We start from the raw sequence: 25,640 nt of genomic DNA, 5'->3' as shown, positions 1-25,640 counted from the left end.
GGGCTCAGGTGGAGCGGGACGGGGGGTGGTGTATCTGAATGCCTCCGGGATGGAGACCCCGCAGCCTCCTCGGGCAGCACCCTCAGCGTCCCAAGGAAGCTTGTGACCAGCTCCAGCCCCCCGAAAGGCACGGCACAGCACGGCACAGTATGGCACGGCACCGCACCGCACCGCGCCCCCGCGGAGCTGCGCGCCCCCGCGCCCGGCGGCTCCTCCCCTGCCCTCCGCGTCCCGCCCGGCGGCGCCCGGCTGCTGCTCCTGCCTCTGCCCCTGCCCTGCCCCTGCCCTGATCCTGCCCTGATCCTGCCCTGCCCCTGCCCCTGCCCCTGCCCCTGCCCCTGCCCCTGCTCTGCTGCGGCCGCCAGCAGCGCGGCGGCGCCGGGCGCCCCGGTGCGGGCGATGTGACCCCCATGGGCGCCCGCCGGCGGCGGCGGGGAGCGGCCCGGCTGCCGCTGCTGCTGCTGCTGCTGCTCCTACTCCTGCTGCTGCTCCTGCCGCCGCGCACCGCCGCGCACACGGGTAGGTGGCGGCCGAGCCCGCTCCCGACGGGTGCGATGGGGCGGGTGGGGATGGATGGGGTGGGATGGGGTGAAATGGGATGGGGTGAAGTGGGATGGGGTGAAATGGGATAGGGTGAAATGGGGTGAAATGGGGTGTGATGGGGGCTGCAGGGTCCCCCCCGGGACGGCGATGGCACGGCACGGCACGGCACGGCACGGCATGGGGTCCCCCTCCTCCCCGAGCCACAGGCAGCCGGCGGGGGCAGGCAGAGCTGGCCCATCCCGGTGCCGTGCCGTGCCGTGCCGTGCCGAGCCCCGCAGCCCCCTGCCTCCCCCCGGTGCTCCCCTGCACAGCAGCAGCCCCGGCTGGGCACGGATCCGGGCTGCCCCGGGCCGGGGTCCCCCGGTGAGCTGGGCGCTCTCGCCGCTTTTCGCGCTTTGTGCCGGTTTTATGGCCCCGATCCTGCTCCCCCAGGGCTTGCAGTGGGGGAAGAGGGCTGGGTGCTTCTGTAAGGCCGCTTCATCTTCTTCTTTCCTCTGCAGTTACGGGAGAATTAGGTTGTAGAGCGCTGTATGTTTTTAAAACGTTAGTTTGCTTTCAGTTGTAATCTGATAGCGTGCGCTCGGGCTGCTCCTTGTTAGGAGCATCGGGGTAATTCCCCAGATACCTCCTGCGTTTGTAGCTTCCCCGGTGCTTGACAGTCACCAGCCCCAGGAGCCCTACCTGCGCGGTGGGAGACATTACAGCAGCCGGCAGGATGAGTTTTTGGCAGAGATCCTGCCCGCCTGTGCCAGCGCTGAGCACCTCTGCCGCCCTGCTCCCAGCCACGGCCAGAGCCGACCCCTGGTGACAGCCCCGAGCTCGGGGGGCTGCAGCAGCTGGAGCGGGCAGGGGGTGCTGCCGGGGGGGCACGAGCTCGGTGGGGCCCTGGCTGTCACTGGGAGCATCTCACGAGATGCTCTGTCCCTGCCGTGTAAAGCAGAGGTGAGCACGTCTTCTGAGAAACCTACTGGTCTTCTCCCATTAAAGCCCACAGCAAAACTTCCAGATCTAGTGAGAGCTGCACTGTAGTAAGGAGCGCACTTCATCCTTGAGTAGCACTGTCTAAGGACGGTTTCAGTTAGCTCATTTGACAAACTGTTCCCTCATGCACCAGTGGCTTCGACTGGCTTTCAGAGATGGGCGCTCTGAGCTCTCCCTTCGCAGGGTCAGCTCCTTTCAGGCAGCTGCCCCCATCACATTCACTTCATCGAAGTTCACTGATCGCCAGCACAAGTGGCTTGGAAAATTTCTATAACTGGCCTTCGGTTGCCCTTTATTTTTTTTTTAATTTATTAGCACAGACTTTGCTTCCAGAGGAGGTTTAGAAAAACGTCGAGGGAGATGAGCTGGTTTTCACTAACGGCTGTTTAAGGGAGAAGGGAAACAGCAAAGTCCTGAGTTTTAGCTAGACGTACTTTCACATTTTTATTGACAGTCAGTAATATCAGCACAGAGGGGAGAGCTCTGCCTTTCACTGAAGGCTTAGAGCCTCCTTTTTCACCTCTTCTCTTTCAGCGTAACAAGTAAAAGCTGTTTTAACTCACCCTGTCAGTATTTTGCTAATAACAGAAGACATTACATGAGGTGCAGAACTGTAATAGCAGTCCTCCTGCTCTTTCTCAAAAGTGAGGTTACAGGTGCAGAGCCATGTCCTCTGGGTATTTTCTTCCAGCAGAATAAGCCTGGGTTGCAAGTCATGAGCAGATGCAGTCCCGCAAATACTGCAGCTGTCCCGAGGGCTTCACCCAATGCCAGAATAGGAACAGATCCCGCAGGGGCACCGGTGTGCCTCAGTACCACGGTGAGCAGTTTTACAGCAGGACTTCACAGACTCGGGTTCTTGCACCTTACAGCATCCGTGCTGTGCATGTCCCCTGGGAGTCTCCAAATTAATTCCTCTCCAAATAATGTGTCGGCAGCTTTTAAACATTAACTCACAGATGGATCGTGGCAAAACACCAGGCAAAACGGCTTTTCTTTTCCCTGTGGTGTATTCGTGGGTACAATCCTACTCTTACTGGATTACGTTTGCTGTTTCAGAGGTCTCTGAAAGCATGCAGAGCTAAGGTACTGCTGTGCAGTGATGTGTGCCTACTTAACACGGGCTGTCTGAGCATTGCCTGGTTTTGCACAGGACAAAAAATTCACTTGTCACTGCACATCAGTGAGATTTTTATAAACTGGTGTTTCATTTGCTGCTAAAAATCTGTACTCTAGAACAAATGAAAAGGGATGGAAAATGCAAAATGGAAGAGCAAATGGAAAAAAAATGGAAAATCCAGAAATCAAGAAATGTGGCGTGTTCTTCTTTACCACAACAGCTTTGTGATTTTTGTAAGCAGCTCAAGGATAGGGAAGGAATGTCATAATTTTTGAATGCAATAGAATGTTATTCTCTTAATTTACCAAACTTCATCTTAAATCCTTCCTAGTGGGGGCTTCCCTAACCACATTCTTCTGTAGTTAGAGAAACCTTTACATTTCCAGCTCGTAGAGTCCAGTGTCTACTTTGTAGATCTGTTCAGAAAAAAAGCAAGCAACAGGTACTACATTGTACTGATTCAGGGAAAGGCAAATGAACCTGAATTACTGTACTGCAAAAATAGAAGGGTTTTGCTATATTTCAGGCATGTTTACTATTTTCGTTCAGATCAGGCATGTGGTGTTGAAGCAAATGTCTCAGTCATTGCACTTACTGTGCTTTTGTCCATATTGTGAAGCAGTCTTGGCACTGGATGTCTTCTGGATGAAGCTGACCTGGAAGGTGTTCTCCTTGAGTGCATCTAAACCAAGTAGAGCTAGTCCAATGTTAGAAAGAAAAAAACTGGAATGCATATAGTGTAGACAAGATTTTTTTTTCAATGTTAACATTTTCATGTAAGAGATCTGCTCGTATTGGCTTGCATTATTCACTAATGTAGACAACAGCTGTAAATACCACTTGAGTTGGTACATGGCTATACGAATTGCTTTTCTTATGATAGGACCTTGAAAGCTTCCCCCTTTTAACTTTTTCTAATAGTTGCATAAATTTGTTGATCTGCACTGACACACCTGATTTAATTTACGTCTCTCTTTATCATATTTTTACTGATAGATACATCTACATTTTAAGAAGCAGCTTCAGTCCTTTCTTTAAGCAGATTTCAGTAAGCTTTCTTTCACAGTTACTAGAGCACTGAAACATACAAAACATCCAATTTTTATCAAGGAATTGTTCTTGTAAATACAGAATAAAAGGATAGGATCACAGTACGGGCCTTGCAGTTAAGCCATTGAGCTTGAGATCAGGGATCACATTTATGTCCAGAGTTTATGTTTTGTCACGTTAAAGCTATCCAGAAGGCAGGCAATGTTCCAGTGCTAACAATCCACTGCTTTTCCTCCTCACCTATCCCCTCTAAGTCGTTGAGAAGATGTGCACCAGACTGTAATTTTGAAGGGCAGAAATGAAATGCTTAGCTCAAAGTTCACCAGTGCTGAGATGTTTAGGTATTGACACAAGGTGATTTAAGGTATGATGTTTAGTATCACAAGGTGATTTAAGGTATGTTTTGGATCTGAGAAGAGGCTTATCTGTTACACAGACACAGCCAGTAAGTATTAGCTGAGGTATTAAATAGCACACTGAAGTGTCAGACAGATCATTTCATATATGAGGCATGCAGCATGCATGCTGTAAATAGGCTAATTGCACCGTGGATATACTCTGTGATGTCTGTGTGCTGTCAAGCCTCTGTATTGGGAGTACATGGGAGGGCTGAGTTAGTTGGTTTTTTTTTGTTCTACATGGTATTTTCTGGCTCTCTGCAGTGTGAAGGAGAGAAGAACAAATGTAAGTTGGAAATAAATAAAAAGGGATATTGGCGTAAAGCAAACTATAGTATATGAAGAAGGAGTATCATGTTCATACAATCAAAAGACTCATCCTTATTGTCTCATCTCTAATTTACTATCTCATGTCAGATAATGCTGTGATCCATGCCCTGCTTGTTGGCTTGGCTTACAATTTCCACAACTTGACAAATTCTTATTACATTTTAATCAGGAATGGAAACAGCAAGAGTAGCTAATGCATTCCGTAGAGAAACTTCAAACGCTGTTGGGAAATTGGGATTGAAGTCCAAAACTTACATATGTTTTGCGGTTCCCAGTGCTAATGTTCAGATTCGCCACTCCAGCTGGTAACCTTACCCTTCTTTCACTGTTATTCTCCAGTGGCTTTTATATTTTTAATTCCAAGACAAGCAAGTGGTTAGTATTACTCAAGTCATCTGTGTACATGTGGTTCAGTTTATGTTTGTTTTTATAGTTGTGGCTTGTAAATTTCTACTGATTGATTTCTCTCAAAGAATTGGTGTTGATTACAACTGTATGATCAATAGCTAGGAGGGAGAATAATCACCCTTTACAACCCAAACAAGAGCTTCTTTTAAGAAGCTGAGGCTTGTAAAAGCCTGAATTTTGGAAGCCAGGCCCATCTGTAGATAAAAATGAAGTTTTATTAGAAAGCTGTGTTTAAATGATGTACAGATCTCTTTCTGCTTTACACTTTCTGTATTAGTAACTTACAGAGTTTCTATCTACTGCTCTATCTTTATCTATCTCAAAAAAAAAGTACAATAAAACTAGATAAGGCAGAAAGAAGTGGCAATGAGATGTAGGACTGGAGGTACAGGATGGTTTACATATGAAGAGACTAAACAAATTACGCCTCCTTCTTGTGGAAAATAGGTGACTGAAGAGGAATGTATTCATATATTCTTTTCCTGCCTGCCTGGCTACCTGAAGAGTATTTTAAGGTGAATGAAGGGTCACGAGAAAGATTGTAGTCCCTTCTTCCCTTCATTATTCCCCAGCACCTTCAGTTAAAACTCACCTGGCAGCTTAGCTATTTTTCAGCCTCCCATTTTCCCCTCCCTTTTCTGTGATGGGAATAGGAATGGGTCCAAAAAATATTATGAGAAGAATGTTGCTTTAGGAGGGGAAAACAGGTTATGAAGATTTATGTATTTGAGCATAATCACTCTCCATACACAAAAGCACACCCAAGTTGGTCTTACAGCTTTGAGGTGAAAGGGGTTAATTTATTTCATAGTAGCTTCTTAGAGGCTGGAGGGAGCAATGAGGCTAATATTTATTATCGTGTGTGGTTTGTACACGACTGCTCTTGGCTCTCCTCGTCTATTCTGAAAGTACGTCAGTATACCTGCTTTAGGGCGTACTGTAGTCGAAATAGTAATGTACAGGATGTGGCTCAGAAACACTAAAAACTGCTCGGAGAAGGCTGAGGCACGTGTAATTGCTGACAGATTTTTCTCACTTTGTCAGAAGGTAACAGACAGACAGACAGACAGACGCGGAGCTGCACAACTCCCCAAGTGTACATCAAGTCGTAGCAGTCCCAACATGACTGGGCAGCCTTCTCCATCGGCATAGTCCACGGTCAGGCTTCCGCTGTGCTCATCAAAATGTGTATACTGTTTTGGTGAACTTCGGGAAGAAAATACCACCTTTAGTAGCATTTCTGAGGCAGTCTTTTCTACCTTGTAAAGGAGGTAGCTGATTACGCTGAATGACTTCCTCTGTACAGCAAAATCACTTCAAACCTACAGGCGGGGTAAATGAGTCTAAAAATCATGACTGGCGGTTTTAACAAAAAAAACACTTGTTAAGTCCAGGAAAGATACTAAAAATAATACTATATCTGTTACTTGTTCACATCTGAACTTTCTGTGGGAGCACTCTGGGCATACAGTCATACGGTGCCTCAAAACGCACCAGACCATACCTCTGGGGAGATTAACAGAAATGGGTGGGTGCTCCAGGAAACCTTTATTTCTCGTGAGCTCTCTACAGGCAGTTGCTTCCCAAAGGCACTTTGTGTCCCAGATTATCTCTGAAAGAAGCATGAATGTGGGGCGCCAGAAGGGGAAAAATAATGCTGTGTGTACATGGAGTAGCAGAGATCCTTGGCAGGCTGCCTCATGCCCGCTGGGGTATTCCTGGCCAATCCCCGGTACCGTGCAGAAGATCAAGATCAGAGTCCCACAAAGTGAGCTTCCAGCCAAAGCTTTCCAGAAGGGTTTTTCCAGCACTCCCTGTCCTCCCAGGCTGGAAGTGGAGCCGGTGGGGCAGGGGCTGCCTTCATCTCAGCCAGATTTCCCAAGGGCGAGCGGAGGAGGCGGCCTGCGGCCTGCAGGTCTGTGGTTTGGCAGGGTTTGGCGTGACGCACCGCCCCGGGCAGCAGTAGGAAATGCCCACGCAGCTGCGGGACTCCTCCACAGGCACCCAGCGGCGTGCTGTGCTCCCAGCTACGGGGCTGCCACCCCTGCGAGGCACTGAGAACCCCCTCCTCCTGCATTGCCCCCTCTTGGAAATATCCTCTTGCCATTTTTAAGCACTGGCTGGGGATCGGGAACAGGTCGCTGGTTACCTCTCAGTCCCGCGTGGTCGTGGGACCTCCCCTGCGAGAGATGAGGCACTGCAAGCTCGCAAGGTGTGCTAGCCCTAGCCCTCAGATCTCCGATGCAGAAGGTGCTCCACATGCATCTTGGAGGTCTGGCTTTCCCTCGGAAGGGAAGGCTCTTCCATTGACACCACACTCAGTCTCTTGCCCAAGGGAAAATGTGGATTCAGAAGACAGCATTTCACTTATCAAACTAATTTAGGTTCCAAGAAAAACAAAATCCCTTGTCTAGACAAGCTGTTAGTAGGTCAGAGAGCGAGGAGCAACACCCTTTAGGCAATAAATAAAATGTTATCAGTTCTAATTGAACTGTCATTGCCTCATAGATATTAGCCAGCACTAAATGATGAAGCTAAAACCAACGTTTGCTGGGTTTATGTAAAAAATAGATAGTTTATGTAAGGATAGATTAGGACAGATCCACAACATGCTGTGTCAGAATTCACCTGATAACTCTCACACAGCATCATTTTTACAATATTTCTTTTCAAAAATAAAATTTACTTAACCCTGGAGCATTGCAAAAAAAAAAAAAAAAATTAAGATGTCAGAAATATTCTAGTTAAGCACTCATATTCTTGGCTACTGGGTTGTAGCTGATTTAAGTAGTAATAAAACGATAATGCTAAACATGTTCTAGGGAGACAAGAAAATCCTTAAAATTAAACACTGGACAGTTGGGTTATTTTTAATATTTTGTATAACTTCAAAACACCTGTTTTGAAAAGCAGCTGTTATGTCATGGAATCATGTCAACAATGGTTTTTAAAATGAATTTAATTCCTTTTGGAAAAAAAAATGATTTTGCATTGCCAACTTAACAAAATACTATTCAAATATTTTATATTTGTTTAAAAAAAATGAAGGAAAAAAACCCACACCTCTGGTGGATCATGACTCTGAGAATCTTGACCCAGTTAAGAGTAATTTTAGACAAGCACACCCTGAATTTCCCTCAACTTGTTTCATGCCAATATTGATCTCTTAAAATTAGTAGGAAACGTACCCCCAAGCATTTTCTCCTATTGGAGTGGATCAAGGGCATGTTTTTGCAGTACGGCACGGTTAGGTTTTACAAGCTCTACTCTTGCGCTTGCAAAGCAGCAAGGAAGAAAAATCAGTTTATTTAATTTCTGTCATACAAGTTAGCAAAAAGGAATAGGTGTCAGCTGCCATAGCCCTCCCCAGCTGTCTGCCAGCAAGCCTCCAATGGACCGGGAAGACTTTCTCCTCCTTTCTGGAGCTGGGTCTACCTGCACTGAGTCATTACCCGTCCTGAAATGCTCTTTGGCCAATAACCTCTGTAGGGGCACATCAGAAGTTTAGGACATGGCTTGGACGAACACACACCAGACTTCACACAGAGGAGGAGAGCATGTCAGAGCAAGCCACACCATGCCTTGGCACCCCCTCTTCACTCTTTGCCCACTCTCACTCTTTCCCCAAATGACCTCTCCAGATTCACCTGTTTCCAACGGCAGCCTGCCTGTTTTCTTCAAAAACAAACCCCACGTGTCCAAGCCTTGTCACTCAAGTTTTCCCACCTCTTCTCTCATGACTTCTGCTTTTCTGTCTCCTCCACCACCTCATTTTCATTTAGTCTCATGACCCTATTTCTGTCCCCATTGCACTCTCCCCTTTCCCCCATGTCCCCTATGAGGAGGCTGTGATGGGAGTGACTGGCTCCTGTTCTGGGAGGGCAAGAGTTTGCTTTGTGGTTACCTCTTGAGCATTGTTCTGACTACAACAGGAAATCACCTCCGTGCTCCTCCCCCCATTCCCACCAGCATTGCTGAAGTAAAAGGGTTTCACTAGCCCGACTTTGTGCATGGTGGCCCTAGAGCTCCAGCTGGGAGGAAAGGCAGGGAAGCTGTCATGACTTCTGCCTGCCCGTCTTCCTCCTCCCATTCCTCTTCACTATCCAGCCTGTTGAATTCCAGAAAAGAGTGCAGAAGAATTAGCGCAGAGGAAAACTTTCAAGCTCACTTCATTTTTAAAAAAAAAAAAAAAGCTAACTCATTTGCTTAAATTGTTACAAAGATGACTAATACCAGGTAATGACATTTGCTAACGTGTATTCCTGGCTTAGTGGGGTTTCCCTTCCTCTCTGTAACTTCTGATCTCCAGTTTTGGCTCAGTTCCCCTGTTTACCATTCATGCACTCCCTTGCATTCCTGCATGGCCAGTGCCAGCTTGCTTTAGACTGTGTATGTACCAGAAAAGACAATCCCAACCCTCTGCTAGCGAATGCTACTAAACATAATGCTGAATGGACATTTGTTCTGATCGAGTATGACTATTTTTATGATATCCTTACACATGTGTTTGAGGGAATATTTTTCATTGCAAACATCATCGTATAAGCAGATGATCTGGAGGAAGAAAAGAGCTAAAAATTCATAAGAAACAAAGAGCAGCAGCATAGAAGGAACAAGCAAGATTTCACACAAATTTGGTGGAAGTTGCCCAAAGCTGAACAGGGCAGTGGGTCACAGCACAGCCAGAAGTGAAGCTCTGGTGTGCTAAGTTGCTCTGAAGTTGCTTCGTATTTCACTGGTGGTTCTGAGCTCCCAGTGGAAAAAGGTGACTGTGGGACTTGGCATTTTCAAAAGTCTGCTCCCTTACTGAGGCATGCAAGTTTGGATCAAATCGATGTCCTTGAAGCGGCAATTGCAAATCAGGAGGCACAGAGAGTGTCTGCTGTGTCGCCCCTAAGTTCAGCTCCTGGTGTAAAGCAGTTGCTTCCATTAAGGGTGTTCCCCAGGGCCACTTTTGCATAAGAAAATGCTATAGCAATTGAAGTCAAAGTCTTTTCTGTCATTGTCAAAAAAGGAGTTCCCCATTTAAATAGAAGTAATTGTAAGGGAGGAGTCCCTGGTTTTGACTGCTGTAGCTATTGGGAAAAGCTGTGTTGAAGTAAGACTTTCCTTTCTGTCCTAATGCTTTACACATCACTCACTGTCATAAATTATGTCTTACAGTTGTCTAGAGAGACTCTGTGACTTTCTATGGCATTTTATTTTGTTAGAAAATTTGGTGGGGTGGCAATCCTTGTAGCCATGTGACAGTGAAATACAATAGGTGATCACTTCATAGAATCATAGAATATCCTGAGTTGGAAGGGACCCTTAAGGATCATCAAGTCCAACTCTTGACACCGCACAGGTCTACCCAAAAGTTCAGACCATGTGACTAAGTGCACAGTCCAATCTCTTCTTAAATTCAGACAGGCTTGGTGCAGTGACCACTTCCCTGGGGAGCCTGTTCCAGTGTGCAACCACCCTCTCTGTGAAGAACCCCCTCCTGATGTCGAGCCTAAATTTCCCCTGCCTCAGCTTAACCCCGTTCCCGCGGGTCCTGTCACTGGTGTTAATGGAGAAAAGGTCTCCTGCCTCTCGACACCCCCTTACGAGGAACCCCTCAACCTCTCAACCCTTACTTGGTTGAGAGCAGTACAGTCAACACTGGTACTTACACAGGGCAAATTTCTGTGGCTACAGCTCAGCTTTCAGTGGGTATCTGCCTAGTCCCCACCCCATAACTTCAGCCAGTGTTGAAAAAAAATATATATATATATTTGTGTGTGTGTGTGTATTTATGTATTTTTATGCTTTGCAGCTGCTGGGTTATCTAATTCAAGAGACGAGTTAACAAATGTGTTTACAGTGAGAGAGCTTGGGTAGCTGCAGCTGTATTTGTCCTGAAACATTGACATTAAACACAGCCATTTGTCACCGAATTAGGCAGCCCTGCCTCCTGGCAGATAAAAAGCAGGTGCACTGAACAGACAGTAATTATAATGCACATACACATGCAATATACTTGCATAAGTGTGTGTGCACATATATGCATGTGTATATAGATAGACGTGGCCGTAGCCAAACCCGAGGTTTGAACAGTACCAGCTTGAGCAAGGCGGTTGAGTACTCTGTGTGATTAAAACTGACCACATTTTTCAACCCAACGGAGGCGCTTTCACAAAGAGATGAGGCACCTGCCATCAAGTCTTTTACTCATGTGAATAACCTCACTGACGTCAGTGGATTTTTTCGCTCACACGTGAAGGTGTTTTCAGGCTAAGTCACATCTGTTTTGAAGAGCCTCGCAATAGCTTACTCTAAGATCAGGACTTGGCTCTTCATTGTGGTGGTGAAGTTTACAAGCCTATTTTATTAGTCTTTCCAGTCCAGGTGTGCAGTCATGAAGATATAAAGAACAATATTACTCAAGGTTTGATTTACAGCATTTCCAAAGAGAGTAATAATGGCTCTGGGTTTTTTACATGCATGAAATAAATAAAGGAAATTACTTCATTATACTGGAAAGTGATGACAGCCAATGTAGACTATCAATGAGACACACTAAACCTAGCAAAGCGAATTGCATGACTGATTTCTCAGTCATGCAGAGAGATTTCTGCTCTCATGTAGGCCAGTGTAGACTGAAAATACTCCATGTGACATCCACGCCATTAATCCTAGTTAATGGAAAGAAAATTGGAATATGATTGGTTATATTGTGTTTAAAGACAAGATACCAAAATAAGCAGCCAATACATATACTTAAGTTCTTTACTAAGTGATAACCTCGGGACGTACTAGCTACATCTATGTTCTATTTTTTACATGTTTCTCCGGACACTGTTGTGCGTCAAGGAGACATGGAGTTTATTCTTAACTCTTCTTGTAGAAATTATGGAGTATGGCAGTTTTACTCCTGTTTTACAGATGCAGAACTGAGGAAGGGACAAGGCCAGAAATAGAAAGCAAATCTCTGCTTTTGCAGCTGATGGAAAGTTAACGGTCCCAGTCCCTCTGCCCTCCAAATCACACTGAACTCGAGGCAAATCGGAGCGTGCTTGCAGTGTTGTAATACTTTAGATCTTGTAAAGATACAGCCTGTGGGTTCTGTTGTCTGAGATTGGCTCATGCACTGCAGTCAGTGTTTCTGTTTTGAAACTTCATTTACCACATCAGAAACCACACTGGGCGGAGGGAGATTTAAAAAAAAAAAAATCAACAAAAAAAACACCTTTACATGTTACTAGTTCAAAAATATTTTAGTGTAACAGATTAAAGTAGCAGGAGTGACTTCATACTTCAAAAAGTGTTTAAGGAATATAAATGTTTTTATGCAAGGATGGACAAATGTCAAAAAGTACAGGAACACAAAAACCATTTGGAAAACCAGTGAAAGTAATCTCACTTTTCTGTGACGAGCTGGCTGCCTCCAGTCAGTTCAATTTGGGTAATATGTATTAGCCTGATCAGCTGTACACATTTAAAAAAAAAATAAAGAAATAAGAAAGGTGTGAAATGTGAGCTGATAGGGACCTTTTTAACTGTGTCCTACCTGACTCAGCGGTACCCCTGACTAATTTATTACTAGGTTTATTAGAATGGGGCTAGCAGTGGCTTTAAGATCCCATCCATCCCACTACCCCTAGGCAGAATCAGCTCGGTGTTGTTTCTGGCAGGTAATTCTCTAACCTGCCCATCTAAACATCCGTCAGCCCTCCCAGATAGTCCATCCGCACGTGTCCCTCCTCTGCCCATGAGGCATTACTCCTGGTGCCTTCTGTCTTGCTGAACCTGAACTCCCTTCCTTTTTTTCCTTGTTGGCGGTGGACACGGAGGATAGACTATCCCTGTCATGCAAAGACTTAGTGTTCCCCCCCAGCTCCCGGACAAGGTGTATCTCTGGCAAGTTTAGCTGCCAAGAAAGCAGAGATTGAGGCTGCTCAGCTCGAGTGCCATCTCCAATGGAGGGAGAGAAAGGCACCTGGTTTGGTCCATCCCAACATGAGAGATGATTCAGCCTGTGGAAATGCTGATCGGCCCCTGCTGTTTATGACCAGTGCAAAGCAGATGCCTCGCTCAGAGAGCCCAAGTTACCAGGGACAAGGCTTGTCTGCATCTGCTGCTGGGTTGGGCTTTTTTAATCTTTATTCTGGAGATTCTCAGATCTTTCATTAAGTACCTTATTGTCTGTCTTTTTCTTAACTTGTTCTTTTTAGTTTTTCCTCTTTTTTTTTTTTTTTTTTAATGAGAAACCTTTTATGGCTTTGATTACCCACAACCTAAGAAAAAAACTATGTTGTATTTCCTCCTTTTCGGGAATTGCAACAGAAAGTTCATTTGTGTCTCAGTTTCTCCTGCCCTGTCTGCACAGATTCCCTGGTTGCCTTCTTCAGGGCTTGGGCAGGACTGTATGACTTCTGATTTTTTTTTTCTCTCTTGTTCCTGGTTACCAATTATGCAGTTGATGGCTTCCCTCTTCTCTCATAGGCTTTAGTGCAGGGATGTGGTGCAAATAATGAAATTTGATGCATCAATGATTTCTCGCAGTCCATGCAATGGTGGCTTTGGTTAGCAGCTTGCACATCAGGGTTTTAAGTGCTTCTCTATTTTTCTGAACAAATGTTGCCAACTTCTGGATGTTTTCCTAGCTCTCTTGGGCAGCTTCATGTTTCCATTTAAATTAGTTTCACCTAAAGCAGGAGGCGCATTTTTTTTTGGTGGAAAGTAAAACTTTTTATTTTCTAGGTTCTTTATCTCCCACTTGGAAACAAATGTGAGACTAAAGTAGATGAAGAAGCATTCCTGGCAGTCTCTTTCCACTGCTTTCGTACCCCCTGGCATCCTCAAACTTTGGGATTTCATTGTAACTGAACCTGTAATTTGAGACCCTGCTAAATTACTGTCACGGGGCATTTCTCTGTTCAAGGAAAGGGGACTTCCTGCATACTGTAAGCTTGCCTTGAGGACTATACCTGACAAGACTTGTTCTCCAACTAGAAAAAAATAAAATAAAAGTCACTGAATACTAGCTAAGTGCTGGGGATAAAAGAGAGCATCATTATAAATACCCTCCCATTAACAGCTTTATGATCTGAAGATACAGATTCAGGCATATACCAGAGTTTGTTTTGAACATTAATATACAAGTAGAGGCTTGGAAAACCCATAGTTTGCACCACAACCGTTTAAAGTAATTGGCCCCTACAAAATAACAAGGAGATTGTTTTAATAAATGTATTGAAGAGAAAAGCTTTTACTGTTTGCTTCAAAGACAGCTGGAAGTCAGTCAGGTAATCAGGAAAATGGTGGTGATTTTTATTTACAAAGCAACTTTATGTTATATGTAGTATGTTATACACAATTCACACAGGAGGATGAACACTCAGTAATGGTGAAATATACTTTAAAAAAAAATTAAGGTCTGCTTAAGGAAGCAACAACGGTCAAGGACTATTCATTCAGATAGGTTCCCACTGTTCATGTTAATATGCTGTATTTCCTCCTTTCTTTGTCACTTTTTGTTATCTTAAGAACTAGAATTTTATCGCGGGGGGAAGAGGGTTCTGAAAAGTCCTGAAAGACCACAGATTCGCTTTTTCTCTTCCCCGTTATGCTCTCGTGGCCACTTGCAACAAGAAGCACCTTCCCAGCACCTCCAGCTCCAGGGCCCATCTCAGGGCTGCTGGGAGGTGCTGGGGACTGGCTCACAGCTTGCAGCTTGGGATTCTGCCCCTGGGTCCAAGGGCCTCTGTTTTGCCAGCAGTTTAGCAACGTGAGCATCTCCATTACATTTATGACTTTACAAGTGTGTATTAGGAACACGGGAAAGCGGGTTCTTAGGAGCCCCTGGACTTGCTTGTGTTGCTTATTTATTTCAAAAGCTGGTGCAATGAACGGTAATTTAGATGAGTAGGTGCTCAGTTTTTGACTTTATGGAGCATAAAGGCAATATATAGCATTTTATGGCTTACTTAAAAATAAGCGTATGTTTGGTTAACTTGGAAGCATATGTACTTGCAGATTCTTAGTGTATGTTGTTCCTTTCTTATTTTCTTTCTCAGGAGAGTTGTATTGTTCTTTGCCCAACCCTAGGAATGTCCATTTTGAATCTATAAACATGAAGAATGTCCTTCACTGGTCAGCACCAGAAGGTACAGGAGATGGAGTACTCTACAAGGTGAAATATTCAGTGTAAGTTGGCTTATTTCATCCTTCATTGCCTTTTTTTTTTAAGCATTTTAAATTAAAAAAAAAAAATCTTTATATGAGATAGGGCTGCTAAAAAGAAAAGAGAACTAAAATATGTCTTAGATTTAGGCAATATAATTTTTAACTTTTACTTGTGGTAATGATTTCTTCAGATCCAGTTTAAATATGTATTTATAAGAGAAGCTGTGGATGCCCCATCTCTGGAGGTGTTCAAGCCCAGGCTGGATGGGGCTTTGGGCAACCTGGTCTGGTGGGAGGTGTCCTTGCCCATGGCAGGGGGGTTGCAACTGGATGGGCTTTAAGGTCTCTTCCAACGCAAACCACTCTGTGATTCTATGATTCTACGAGACTGTGCTGTGGATTGACATCACAGTGGCCTTCTGTACACATCTGAATGGATCTGGGGATGTAGCATTTAATAGAATATTTTGAGCAGCCAGTGTTTCATTGGTCTTTTCTAAAAAACTCAGCACCAACAGGTTTCTTTTGCTGCCACATACTTCTCCAGTTTAGGAGTCCAACCACTGAAGTTACCAAGTATTGTTGAAAACCAAGTAACGTGATCAGAATCAAGTCTCACCCCTTTGTAGGATATCAAGGAATTTGAGTGCAGACCAGAATCCATTTCCTTTCCTTCATTTCCATCATTCATTCATTTCCATCGTTCATTTCGATGGACGATGTAATGCTCCCAGGCTTATCCTCTGCTATATACCCTTCCCTTGGTCTAGTACTTTTTTCATGACACTGAAACAAATGTAGATCTCCAGAAGTTTCCTGTAACTTGTATTGGTTACTTAAACAAAGCAAAAAGTTCCTCCTGCAGTCAGAGACTGCAACATCTTTTGCTAACAGATCTTGTGCTAACAGAGGAGAGACATAGTCCACCTCCCTAGGAAAGGCGAGATTTCTCAACAATAAAGGAATGAGCTATAATTGTATAGAAGGTAGAAGGCTCAGAGAGCAGTAGCAACACTGACTGCAGGTCAGCGGGTCCACAGAAGAGTCTGTACTCATAGGTACAGCCATATTTCACACTTATTGCAAAAACACTCATATGTGCTTTGGTAACCCAGGAGAGCAAGGCTTTCAGGTGGGTGGAAAATGCTGGTGAGTGATATTGTCCTGCAGTCATATAGAAGCTGACACACACCCTTATTAATTAGTAGCCAAATGGGAATTATTTTCAGCATAATGTGAGTTTGAAGAGCAGGAGCTCCTGAGCAAATCCAGGCAGAAATTTTCCAAAGAAAACTTGATTGTTGTGGCGCGTGTATGTCTCTGCTTCAACAAGAAGAATTTTGACGTTCATTGAACTCCAGATGGAGTCTTTGCTTTAAACAAGAAAAAAAGTGACTGGCACCTCAACAGTCAGAGATGGGTGGTCTCCTGTCCACTCATCTGAGAGACCCTGAGCATCTGTCTTCACACACCAGGAAGAGCCATTCTGGCATAACTCTGGTCTTCGTACAGTCATCCTGGCTCAGTTCTCCTCTGTTTAGAGTTTAAATTAAAGCTGTGGGGACAGAGGTTGAGAGATTGTCGCAAGCAAATCCGGACTTAAATTAGTATCAGTAACATCCCAGTTAGTTACCTATTGCCTCTTTTGGGTAGGGCCTACTCTGATTTATTTTTCATTAAAAACTTGGGGAAATCTTGTGTTTTATCTCAGTTGGGAACTCCTTGAAATTGCACATTTCGGCAAAACAGGCAAACTGTTCCATCATCTGGATGATCCATTTCTGTGTTAGATTATTGGGTGACTAATATCATGGCAATAGCTTTTGCATGGGTCCTTTCTCTTCCTCTTTCAATATAGTTATGGTGTTGGCAAATGGATTAGGAAGCCAGAATGCAGGAATATCAACAGAACGTGGTGTGACCTCTCCAATGAGACTGCTGACTATGAAGAGCAATACTACGCGAGTGTGAAAGCCTTCCTAAATGGGATGTGCTCTGACTGGATGGAGACGACACGATTCAACCCTCTTACAGACAGTAAGGAAAGTTAATCACAAATCCAGGTGTTCATGGCCTTGATTAATACTGCGTGCTCAGAGTGCATGTGCCTCATAGCATGTGGTATTTTAATTTTAATGTGAGGTTCGAATTTTTTGCTGCAGCAGCAAATTGAGATTTATGCTGCTGGCAGCAGTAATTGAAATAATTGTATTGGAATTTGGATATATGTATGTTAAACTTGTGTTCTTGGAACTGTCTTATATACACTGAATACTCTTTTATGCAACGGTAAAGCTTTACTCAAGGAAAACAAAAGCTGTGGCACATCCACTATATAAAGAACTCTGATTTTCAAAAGGCCCTATTAAACCAAGCAGTAATCATATTCTAAAGCACCATCTCTCTTATCTGTGCCAGATAATCTGACAACATGCTGGTAATTTAGCCTGTTTTAGCAAATTGAGTTTCAAGGTTATATATTCTGCAAAGTCACAGGAATTCCTAGGCAAAATTCCAAGTCAGTGTTCAGCTTCCTTCTGTGAAGTTTCTCTTCGTTATCTGGAAAGTAATTTTCTACCAGTATAAACGGATTGTTCAAAGTTCTACCTAGACTCCCCAGAATATTACTAAAAATTATTATCATCACTTTAAGAAACTGCATGGTCAAATCCTCTGCTGCATGTAACTATTTTATGTAAATGTTTATTTGTCCAGCTAAAATTGATCCACCCATGGTAAATGTATCATCTACTGAGAAATCTATTTCAATCATTCTGACTGCTCCTGAGAAGTGGAAGAGAAGTCCTGATGGAGAATCAGTCTCTCTGCTTCAAGTGTATCCTGGCCTGCAATACAATGTGTCTGTCCTCAACAAAAAAACAAAGAAACGGGTAAGCTTTGAGAAGGCTGTAGAACTGTACCTATTCAACCTGTGCACTGTTCTTACTGAAATGTACTTTGTCTGTAACAGCAAGAATTGAAATAGAACTCATAGCATTATAGGAATTCTAGGACCATTCAGGTGGGACAGAAGCTCAAGGAAGTCTCTAGTCCAAACTTTTGCTCAAGGCAAGATCAGCTATAAGCTCACACATGAGCTTTGTCCAGTTGCATAGTGAAAATCTCCAAAGATGGAGACTGCATAACCTGTTCCACTGCTCAACTGTCCTCTTGGGGAACAAGTGTTTCTTTTTACCCAGCCTGAACCTCTCTTTTTCTGCTTATGTCCCTTGTCTCTCATCCTCCCATCATTCAGCACAGTGATGAATCTGGCTCTGTCTTTGTAATCTCTGTTGGTCATCCTGGTCACCCTGAAGCTCTCTCTTCACCAGATGGAACAAGCTCCAGTCCCTCAGCTCTCCTCACAGGGCAAGTTCTCCAGTCTTAACCACCTCAGTGGCCCTCCACTAAACCCACTCCAGTTTGTCCATTTTTCTGTATGGGGGAGCCAAAACTGGACACTGTTCTAGGGGTGGTCTGATGAGCAGAGTGGAGGAGGACATTCGCCCCCCTTCACCTACTGGATCCTCTCCTGTTGGCACTGCCTAGGATGCTGTTGACCTCCTTTGCTGCAAGGGCACATTGTTGGCTCATGTTCAGCTCACTGCCTGTGCTAGCCCTCTTCAGCGGACCTGCTCCCCAGCCAGGCAGTCTGGTAAAAGTACTCACCATGCATCAAGACAAAGCGCACCCTTTGCCACCACATCTAAAATTCTGCATTCATCTGTCTCTCCAGATTTACATTCCATATCAAGGGGTAGTTTCCAGCATAAACACAGTAGATGAGGAAGCGCTCAGTGATTACTTACAAAAATATTCATTATTTCTGTTCCTGTCCTCCAGGTACAATCTCTGTCTGGCAAATCTCTTGAGTTTCTAGACAGGATATTTACATCATAAAGGTTCCCTTCTGTTAAATGGTATATTAAAATGCTAAGATTATCAATTAGAGGTGTATAGAAGTTTCTCCTTCTCCTTCTCCTTCTCCTTCTTTTTAATAAAGGTTCTTGACATAGCGCAATTACTTTAGTGTATATAAAATCTTTACCTTTCTGTAAGTGATAATATAAATAAAATCTTTTTTTTTTTTATATATCTTCCAGTGGTTCTTCTCCGTCAGCAACAACACCTTGGTTGTGCCCTGGTTAGAGCCCGGAACAGCTTACTGTGTCAGTGCACAGATACATGTCACCACACCACTTTTACACAGTGGGTTTTCCAAAGAATATTGCATTGCTACTTTGAAAGGTATGTGTAAGCTGAAAAATTGGAAAATTACTTCAGAAAAAATCATGGTGGTAGAGTTTGTAAATTTTTATGTACCTATTCTCAGAATGAAAAGTTAGTATTGTTTCTCCCCTCTTTGCATTTGCATTGATGAAAAAAATTTTGACTTTAAAACATAGTTGGGACCTACTGACTGAAAGATAAGACAGGATCTGCATTCTTTGATTCTTAGTGAATGGAGATCATTTTTCTCCTTGAATGAGGTTTGGGAACAAAGGAGCTGGGATGGTCTGAGGGGGCATAAATTAACAACAGGAGAACTGGGGGGAATTATTACTTCCCTTTAGAATATAATTTATAATTGAGATAGAAGTTTAAAAACTGTAATTTCCGGCAAATTCCTGGTTTAAAATATTTACATCCCATATCCAAAAAGCAATATGGTAAATGCTTATATTTGTAGTTGAATACGTTAAAAAGTTACTCAATGCAATAAAAATGTTTGTTTTGTTAACAGATAAAACAGCAGATGAGATTATAACAGTAATATTTGGATATCTTCTGCCCATCCTGCTGGCTGTCTTTCTTATTTCAATGACATGCTATTGTGTGCACAGGTATATACATGTCAGCAAACAGAAACATCCAACAAACCTGGTAAGTATTCTTTGTTGCTGGAGGATGTTGCCAACTTTGGCACTCATGGCAGAGAGGTGCATTTTCCAGGGGGAAGCCATGGCTATCTGCAAATAAAAGCTCTGGTTGCCACTCAGATCAAGAAAAGAGCATCACATGAGGGTTTTACTAAATGCTATAAAAACACAGGAATAACACCAGTTAGCAGCCATTCTGCAAAGTCTGTTAATTTTTGGAAGGAACATGTGAAGTCTAAGAAATACTGCATTTCCATCCCATGAGCAGAGCTTTCTCACAGCTATCTCTAAACAAGTTGCTCAAGCACAAGCATGCAGTTACAGCAATGAATGAACACTGATGTTAATCCGGTCTGCATGACATGGTGGGATGGGAGGTATAAGAGAGGTGGTTTCAACATGCTGATCTTTCTGAAGAAATCTAGTGCAGAGGTGGTAGGAGAGGTGCTCACAGAGGGACTGAATGCTTCATGAAGGGGTTGTTGTTTTAATGTCCAATGAACTTTTTTATGTCCACCTTGAAAGCTTCAATTTTATTTCTGTACCTCTGGATTCAGTTCATGTTGAGGTAACAGATGAATATAGATCTGCTCTTTTAGCGATGGTCTCTGCTTTTCCCAACCTACAGACTATTCCACCTAACCATCCCTTGTGGTCAAAGAGAGGTGGAATAAGCAGCTTGGTTTTGGTCCAGCACTTCTGACCTGAGGAGCTTTCAGACTGCCTGCTACATAGATTAGTGGCTTTAGTCTTCCATTCAAGTTTGAAAACCCTGAAATGCAGCTTTTGGTTGTTTTTTGTATTGCATTTTCTTTTAGTGACTGCTCCTACAGTACTTTTTTTCTGCTACAAATATTACTCATTTCAGAAAGACTGTTTATTTGTTTACCTAGATGATTTATTGCAGTCACAAATCCAGTTTATGACAATGCACAATGCAGGCTCCATACACTGCACTTCAACGTTACTCTATTTTCCTTCTCTGAAAGGAAACCTGATATTATTTAATCCCCTGTAAGTTATACCTTAACACGGTAGCTGACTGTGCTTGTGAGATGTGGTTTTCACTGCACTTCCTCTTCACTGGTTAAAAATGGTGGAATAGATTTCTGTAGTCTGTGACCCATGGCCAACTCCAATGTTCCCTCCAAAGTCACTTGAGTTTGTACTGGTGGAAACAAAAGCAGAATTTGACAGAATTGTTCTAACCATTACTTTGACATGGAGAAGATGAGAAAGGGGAAATTAGAGCTGCTCATCATATATTTTTACTTCTGATGGAATAAAAAAAGTGAGGTGTATTAACACTATTGGAGGCATACATGATGAACTTCGTTCTTCCCTGCATTGAATGACTCACTCTAACAAGGTCGAATATAGCCATTTCTTTTAAAAATAGATTATAGTATAAGAAGAAGCAAGGTGGTATTTTTAATATACTTAAACCAAAATATTTTTTTCCATTCCAGGTATGGCACTACACTGATAAATGCAAGGAAAAGGTTTTTATACCATGTGAAAAGATAGTGGTCAACCTTATCAGTGTTAATGTGGATGAGTACAAGCCATCTCAGGAATCCAATCCTGAGAGATCAGAAAGGAAAAGTCCCCGTTATTATACCATTTACAATGGCACTGAAGGGAAAGATTTGCCTCCAAAAGAAGTGCTGGAAACAAAATACTTGCTTGATATTTCTCATGAAGATATTTTAGAAGAAGAGGATATTTTAGCAGAGGGGGACAAAACTGGGAACTGGCCATTTTATGGCCAGCCTGGAATAAAGAATAATTTGAGCCAAAAAAATGCAAGAAATGTAGAGTATGAACTTGATGTAAGAGCTGAAGACTTCAGTCCTGGTCAGGAACTGGAAGAACTTGGTTTGAAAGAGAAGACTTCTGCCCTAAGGGGGCTTCTCAGTGAGCCACAAATTGCTCTGGGGGACTTGGTTAACATTAAAACAGGACAGGCGTATTGCCCCCAGCTAGACGTGAGGGCAACAGACCCTTGTTTGGGACAGGAATTAGAGGAACTTAAACTGAAGACAATTGATGCAGTGGATGAAATTCCAGGTAAGACCCATGTCGATTTGGTGGACTTGGATGCTGAAAAATCTGGGCAGACATCCTATCCTCAGCTAGAAAAAATAGCACACAGCCTCACAGAGAAAGAGAGTGAACAGACCATATTAGTGGATTGGGATCCTCATACTGGAAGACTGTATATTCCTACTTTGTCCAGTGTTGAAAATCAGGTGTGTGAAGGACTGTTTAAGTGTGATGACCCTGACAAAGAGGGAATTTTGTCCAGACTGTATGAGAAACAGTTATCTGAAGAACCATCAGAGGACCAAGAAATGTATCTCCTGCAATTCAAGGAACTATGGGGACTGCATGTAGAAATGGAGGACTGAACAGTAATTTTCTAAAATACTATAAAATGCAAAGTACTTTTTACTTTGCCAAAGAGAATGATGGACTCAGTGGTGCAAACACATCATAACATATTGAAGTTTTCAGAACTGTCACAGTTGAGCAAACTATTCATGATATTTATAACAATTTCCAGACCTGATGTAAACAATTTCAACTCTCATCATAGACCTCTCAGGTAAAATACAATGGTTATGAGATTAATGTATTTTTCAAAGAATTATCTTTTTACAGAGAGTGCTCTGTTAGAATTTTCACATTGTGATTCCTACGAAAACAAATTATTTTAGTTTGAAAGCAGTTATTTTTAGCAATAAAAAGCAGCAATACGATGTTTTGTTGGGTTATTTCATGTATCTTGACACAGTCTTTTCTAGGTCTCACTCCTGCTACTTTTAATGGTTGGAGCTAACTTTTATAGAAGAAAGGGCATTCCAGTATATGTTTTGGTTTTGTTTTATGAATATTCTATTTAATGAAGAGGTTCTAATGTGTTTTTCATGAAAAACTTGCCTGAGGTGCATGGTTCCTTCCATACTGTTACACAAATACACATCCAGCAAAATTTCTTTTAACGGATATACCTACCAGTTCAAAAATTGTAGGGGAGAAGAAAGTGAGACTAGTCATATTTTAAACCAGGGGAAAAGGTTTTTTTTCAGGGAGGGATTTACTGATAAACCTCTACTCTTACTGGATGGACTGTGTCTCGCTCAGCCTTAGCCACCAGCAGTAGAGCAGCTGTTTCATCGTGAAATGACTTCATGTCCTGCAAGTGTCTGTTCCTCTCTAATGACTTTAATGGCAGGCTAGCGTGACTAGCTCAGATGGAGGAGCCTGCTCTAGACACACCACTGCTTTGTCAGACACATCCCACTTACCATGGCAGACCCAGAAAGTGTTCCTGTGTGCTTTCTTTTCCTATCTGATGCCCAGACCGGGACTTTCAATACAAGATCACTTTTTTTTTTACTTGGATAGGAAGATTACCAGACATTCTAGAAGTTACTTACTGAGGGGACATTATTGCTTTCAAAGCCTGTCACCTTTGTCCTTAACAGAGCTTTTTTGTTTTTTGAACACCAGACAAATTACAGTAATGATTTCCTTGGTTTTGAAAAGGAGAAGCAGAAAAAAAAAAAAAAGGAGAGAGATAAAACTTTTCTATCATGTTTAAAACTTGTAACCTCCAAGGTTGGTACCTCGTTAGGTCTATTTTTGAAGGAAGACCCTTACCAATATCTTTTCTCTCAGGTAATGTTTTTGTCACATGGGCTTGGCATTTTCTATGAATATTCATCCTCTGAAATATTTTAGATTTTAAAACAAGAAATAACAATCAAATATTTCATGCTGATGACTTCTTTCCTGATGTAAAAAATGTTCTACTGTCTTTTAATAAAGATATAGATGTTGCAGCAATGTTATACCTAAATACTTATACCAATGCATTTATCTATCAAAAGGCTCACAGAGGAGGGTCACAGCTCAGGGTGAAAGAAGAAAATAGTTGGAGAGGGCCACCTGAACAGATGTTAAATGGACAGAATTTCTACTATTATAGACCAGCTTCATTAGTAATATTTGTAAGAGACGTACGCAGCACTTCCAGTGTCGTTTCCCTTTAATCTGAATTTTCATCGAATTCACAGAATCACAGAATCATAAAATGGTTTGGGGTAGAAAGGACCTTAAAGACCATCTAACTCCAACCCCCCTTGCCATGGGCAGGGATGTCACCCACTAGATCAAGTTGCCCAGGTCCTCATCCAACCTGATCTTGGAACACCTCCAGGGATGGGGCATCCACAGCTTCTCTGGGCAATTTCTCTGGACTAAAATTCTCTGGGAAACTTCTCTGAAACTGATTCTACATTATGAATACCTTTTATATTATATTAATCAAATAAAACTAATCAGACGTAGTACCTTCAGCAAATGGACCAAAACACTTCCTTGTAAAACTATATCTACCTACAAGATTTCAGACAAGAGTCTACTATTAGTAAGATGGAAGATTGAAAAAATAAGAGAACTGACATGTTCCCAGCTTTTATTATATTTTTAAAAAATTTGGTTAGCCACATTTAATGGACTTAATGCAGCCAAAAGCAAGGTGATATATCTAGAAACAAAGACTACAGACTATACTCAAATATAAGGCTACTTATAGTCTTGAAGTCAATGATTTTGAAAATGATGTGGGAGACTAATAGAACTAAGTAGCAGCATGTTGAGGACAAAAAGACCTATACTTCTTGACTACAACAGCAACGAAAATAGCACTTTACCTCTGTCTGCAGGGCTGATGTGACCACTACTGGAAAAATGGCATCTACTTTACAAACTAAGCAAAGCCGGGAAGAAGTAAGGCAAATACTATTATAAAAATCTAGCGAAATGCTTTTTCAAGCTTGAAAAACAGGAAGTCTAGCTATCAAAAATGAGATCTAATGTTGATGAAACTGATAGCTAGGTGTGGGCACACACAGTTTTGGAAAAGGAACTATAATTTGTAAGTGTGGTTTGCTGCCTACAACTTAGAGAGAGTGACAGGGTTCTTGAAGGAGTGACTGAAACTGGCATCTGAGTGCAGGATACCTGTGGTCTGACTAACAGCAGCTCCGGAAAAATTACTACACAAAGAGAACGTGCAGATGGAAAAATCCAAATATGGCATGCAAAAATAGAGTGTGAGCTGTCTGCATGGTACAATAGAGACTGCAGCCTGAGAGCCTGCACAGTGCATGAAGTTTGCCAGTTGAGGAATACATGATAACTGTTTAATACAAGATGCAAGATAACATGTAATGCGAAGTATAGGGAACTGATCAAATTATTACAAGGAAAAATTGCACATCCATTGAATACACGCAGCTGGATTGCCTGGACTTCACAGGGCACTCCAATCACCTTATCAGAGGACTTCTTTCTTGCTCTCTGGACCACTAAAGGAGCATGGATTGCTGAACAAGGCTGAGGTGAGCATGTTCTCTGCAAAAGTGGGATCAGAAATAGTTCTGATAGTAGTGTTGGACAAGCAGGTGCCCTTTGGAGATGCCAGCAATGCATTAGCATCAGTGATGGTCCAGTTATTTGCAACACACCAGCAGTGCAGTGATTTGGAGGGGTTAGGCTCTGGAAAAGGCTGCTAACATTGCTAATCAGATAGCACAGCTCTTCCCATGAATATTTTCAGCAAGAGCTGCGAAAAACATTCTCAGGGACTAGGAAATGTACAATATGAAAACAAGGTCCCGAGCAAGGACATACTTTCAAATTACATTATTAATCAATGACTGCAAAGAAACAGGCTCAACCTCTATTGATTTCAAATTAAATTTTAAA

The 25,640-nt window shown here is 42.8% G+C and overlaps 1 protein-coding gene across 2 annotated transcripts; it reads left to right on the top strand.

The window, feature by feature from the left end:
* Positions 1 to 293: 293 nt before the first annotated feature.
* Positions 294 to 23,710, top strand: IL20RA (interleukin 20 receptor subunit alpha). 2 transcript variants are annotated; one of them, XM_083830712.1, is made up of 7 exons: positions 294 to 519; positions 14,874 to 15,003; positions 16,841 to 17,019; positions 17,698 to 17,873; positions 19,086 to 19,230; positions 19,727 to 19,866; positions 21,332 to 23,710. In XM_083830712.1, the coding sequence occupies exons 1-7, from the start codon at positions 411 to 413 to the stop codon at positions 22,271 to 22,273; spliced, it is 1,821 nt and encodes a 606-aa protein (XP_083686838.1). In that variant the 5' UTR covers positions 294 to 410; the 3' UTR covers positions 22,274 to 23,710. The 2 variants fall into 2 exon arrangements, with proteins under 2 accessions (XP_083686838.1, XP_083686839.1); XM_083830713.1 differs by having other exon boundaries at positions 372 to 519; positions 14,905 to 15,003.
* Positions 23,711 to 25,640: the final 1,930 nt, after the last annotated feature.

This window comes from Anser anser (assembly GCF_964211835.1).
Source record: "Anser anser genome assembly, chromosome: 3".
Taxonomy (NCBI): domain Eukaryota; kingdom Metazoa; phylum Chordata; class Aves; order Anseriformes; family Anatidae; genus Anser; species Anser anser.
The sequence above is the reverse complement of the archived record's forward strand: the minus strand, read 5'-3'. Positions and strand labels throughout refer to the sequence as shown.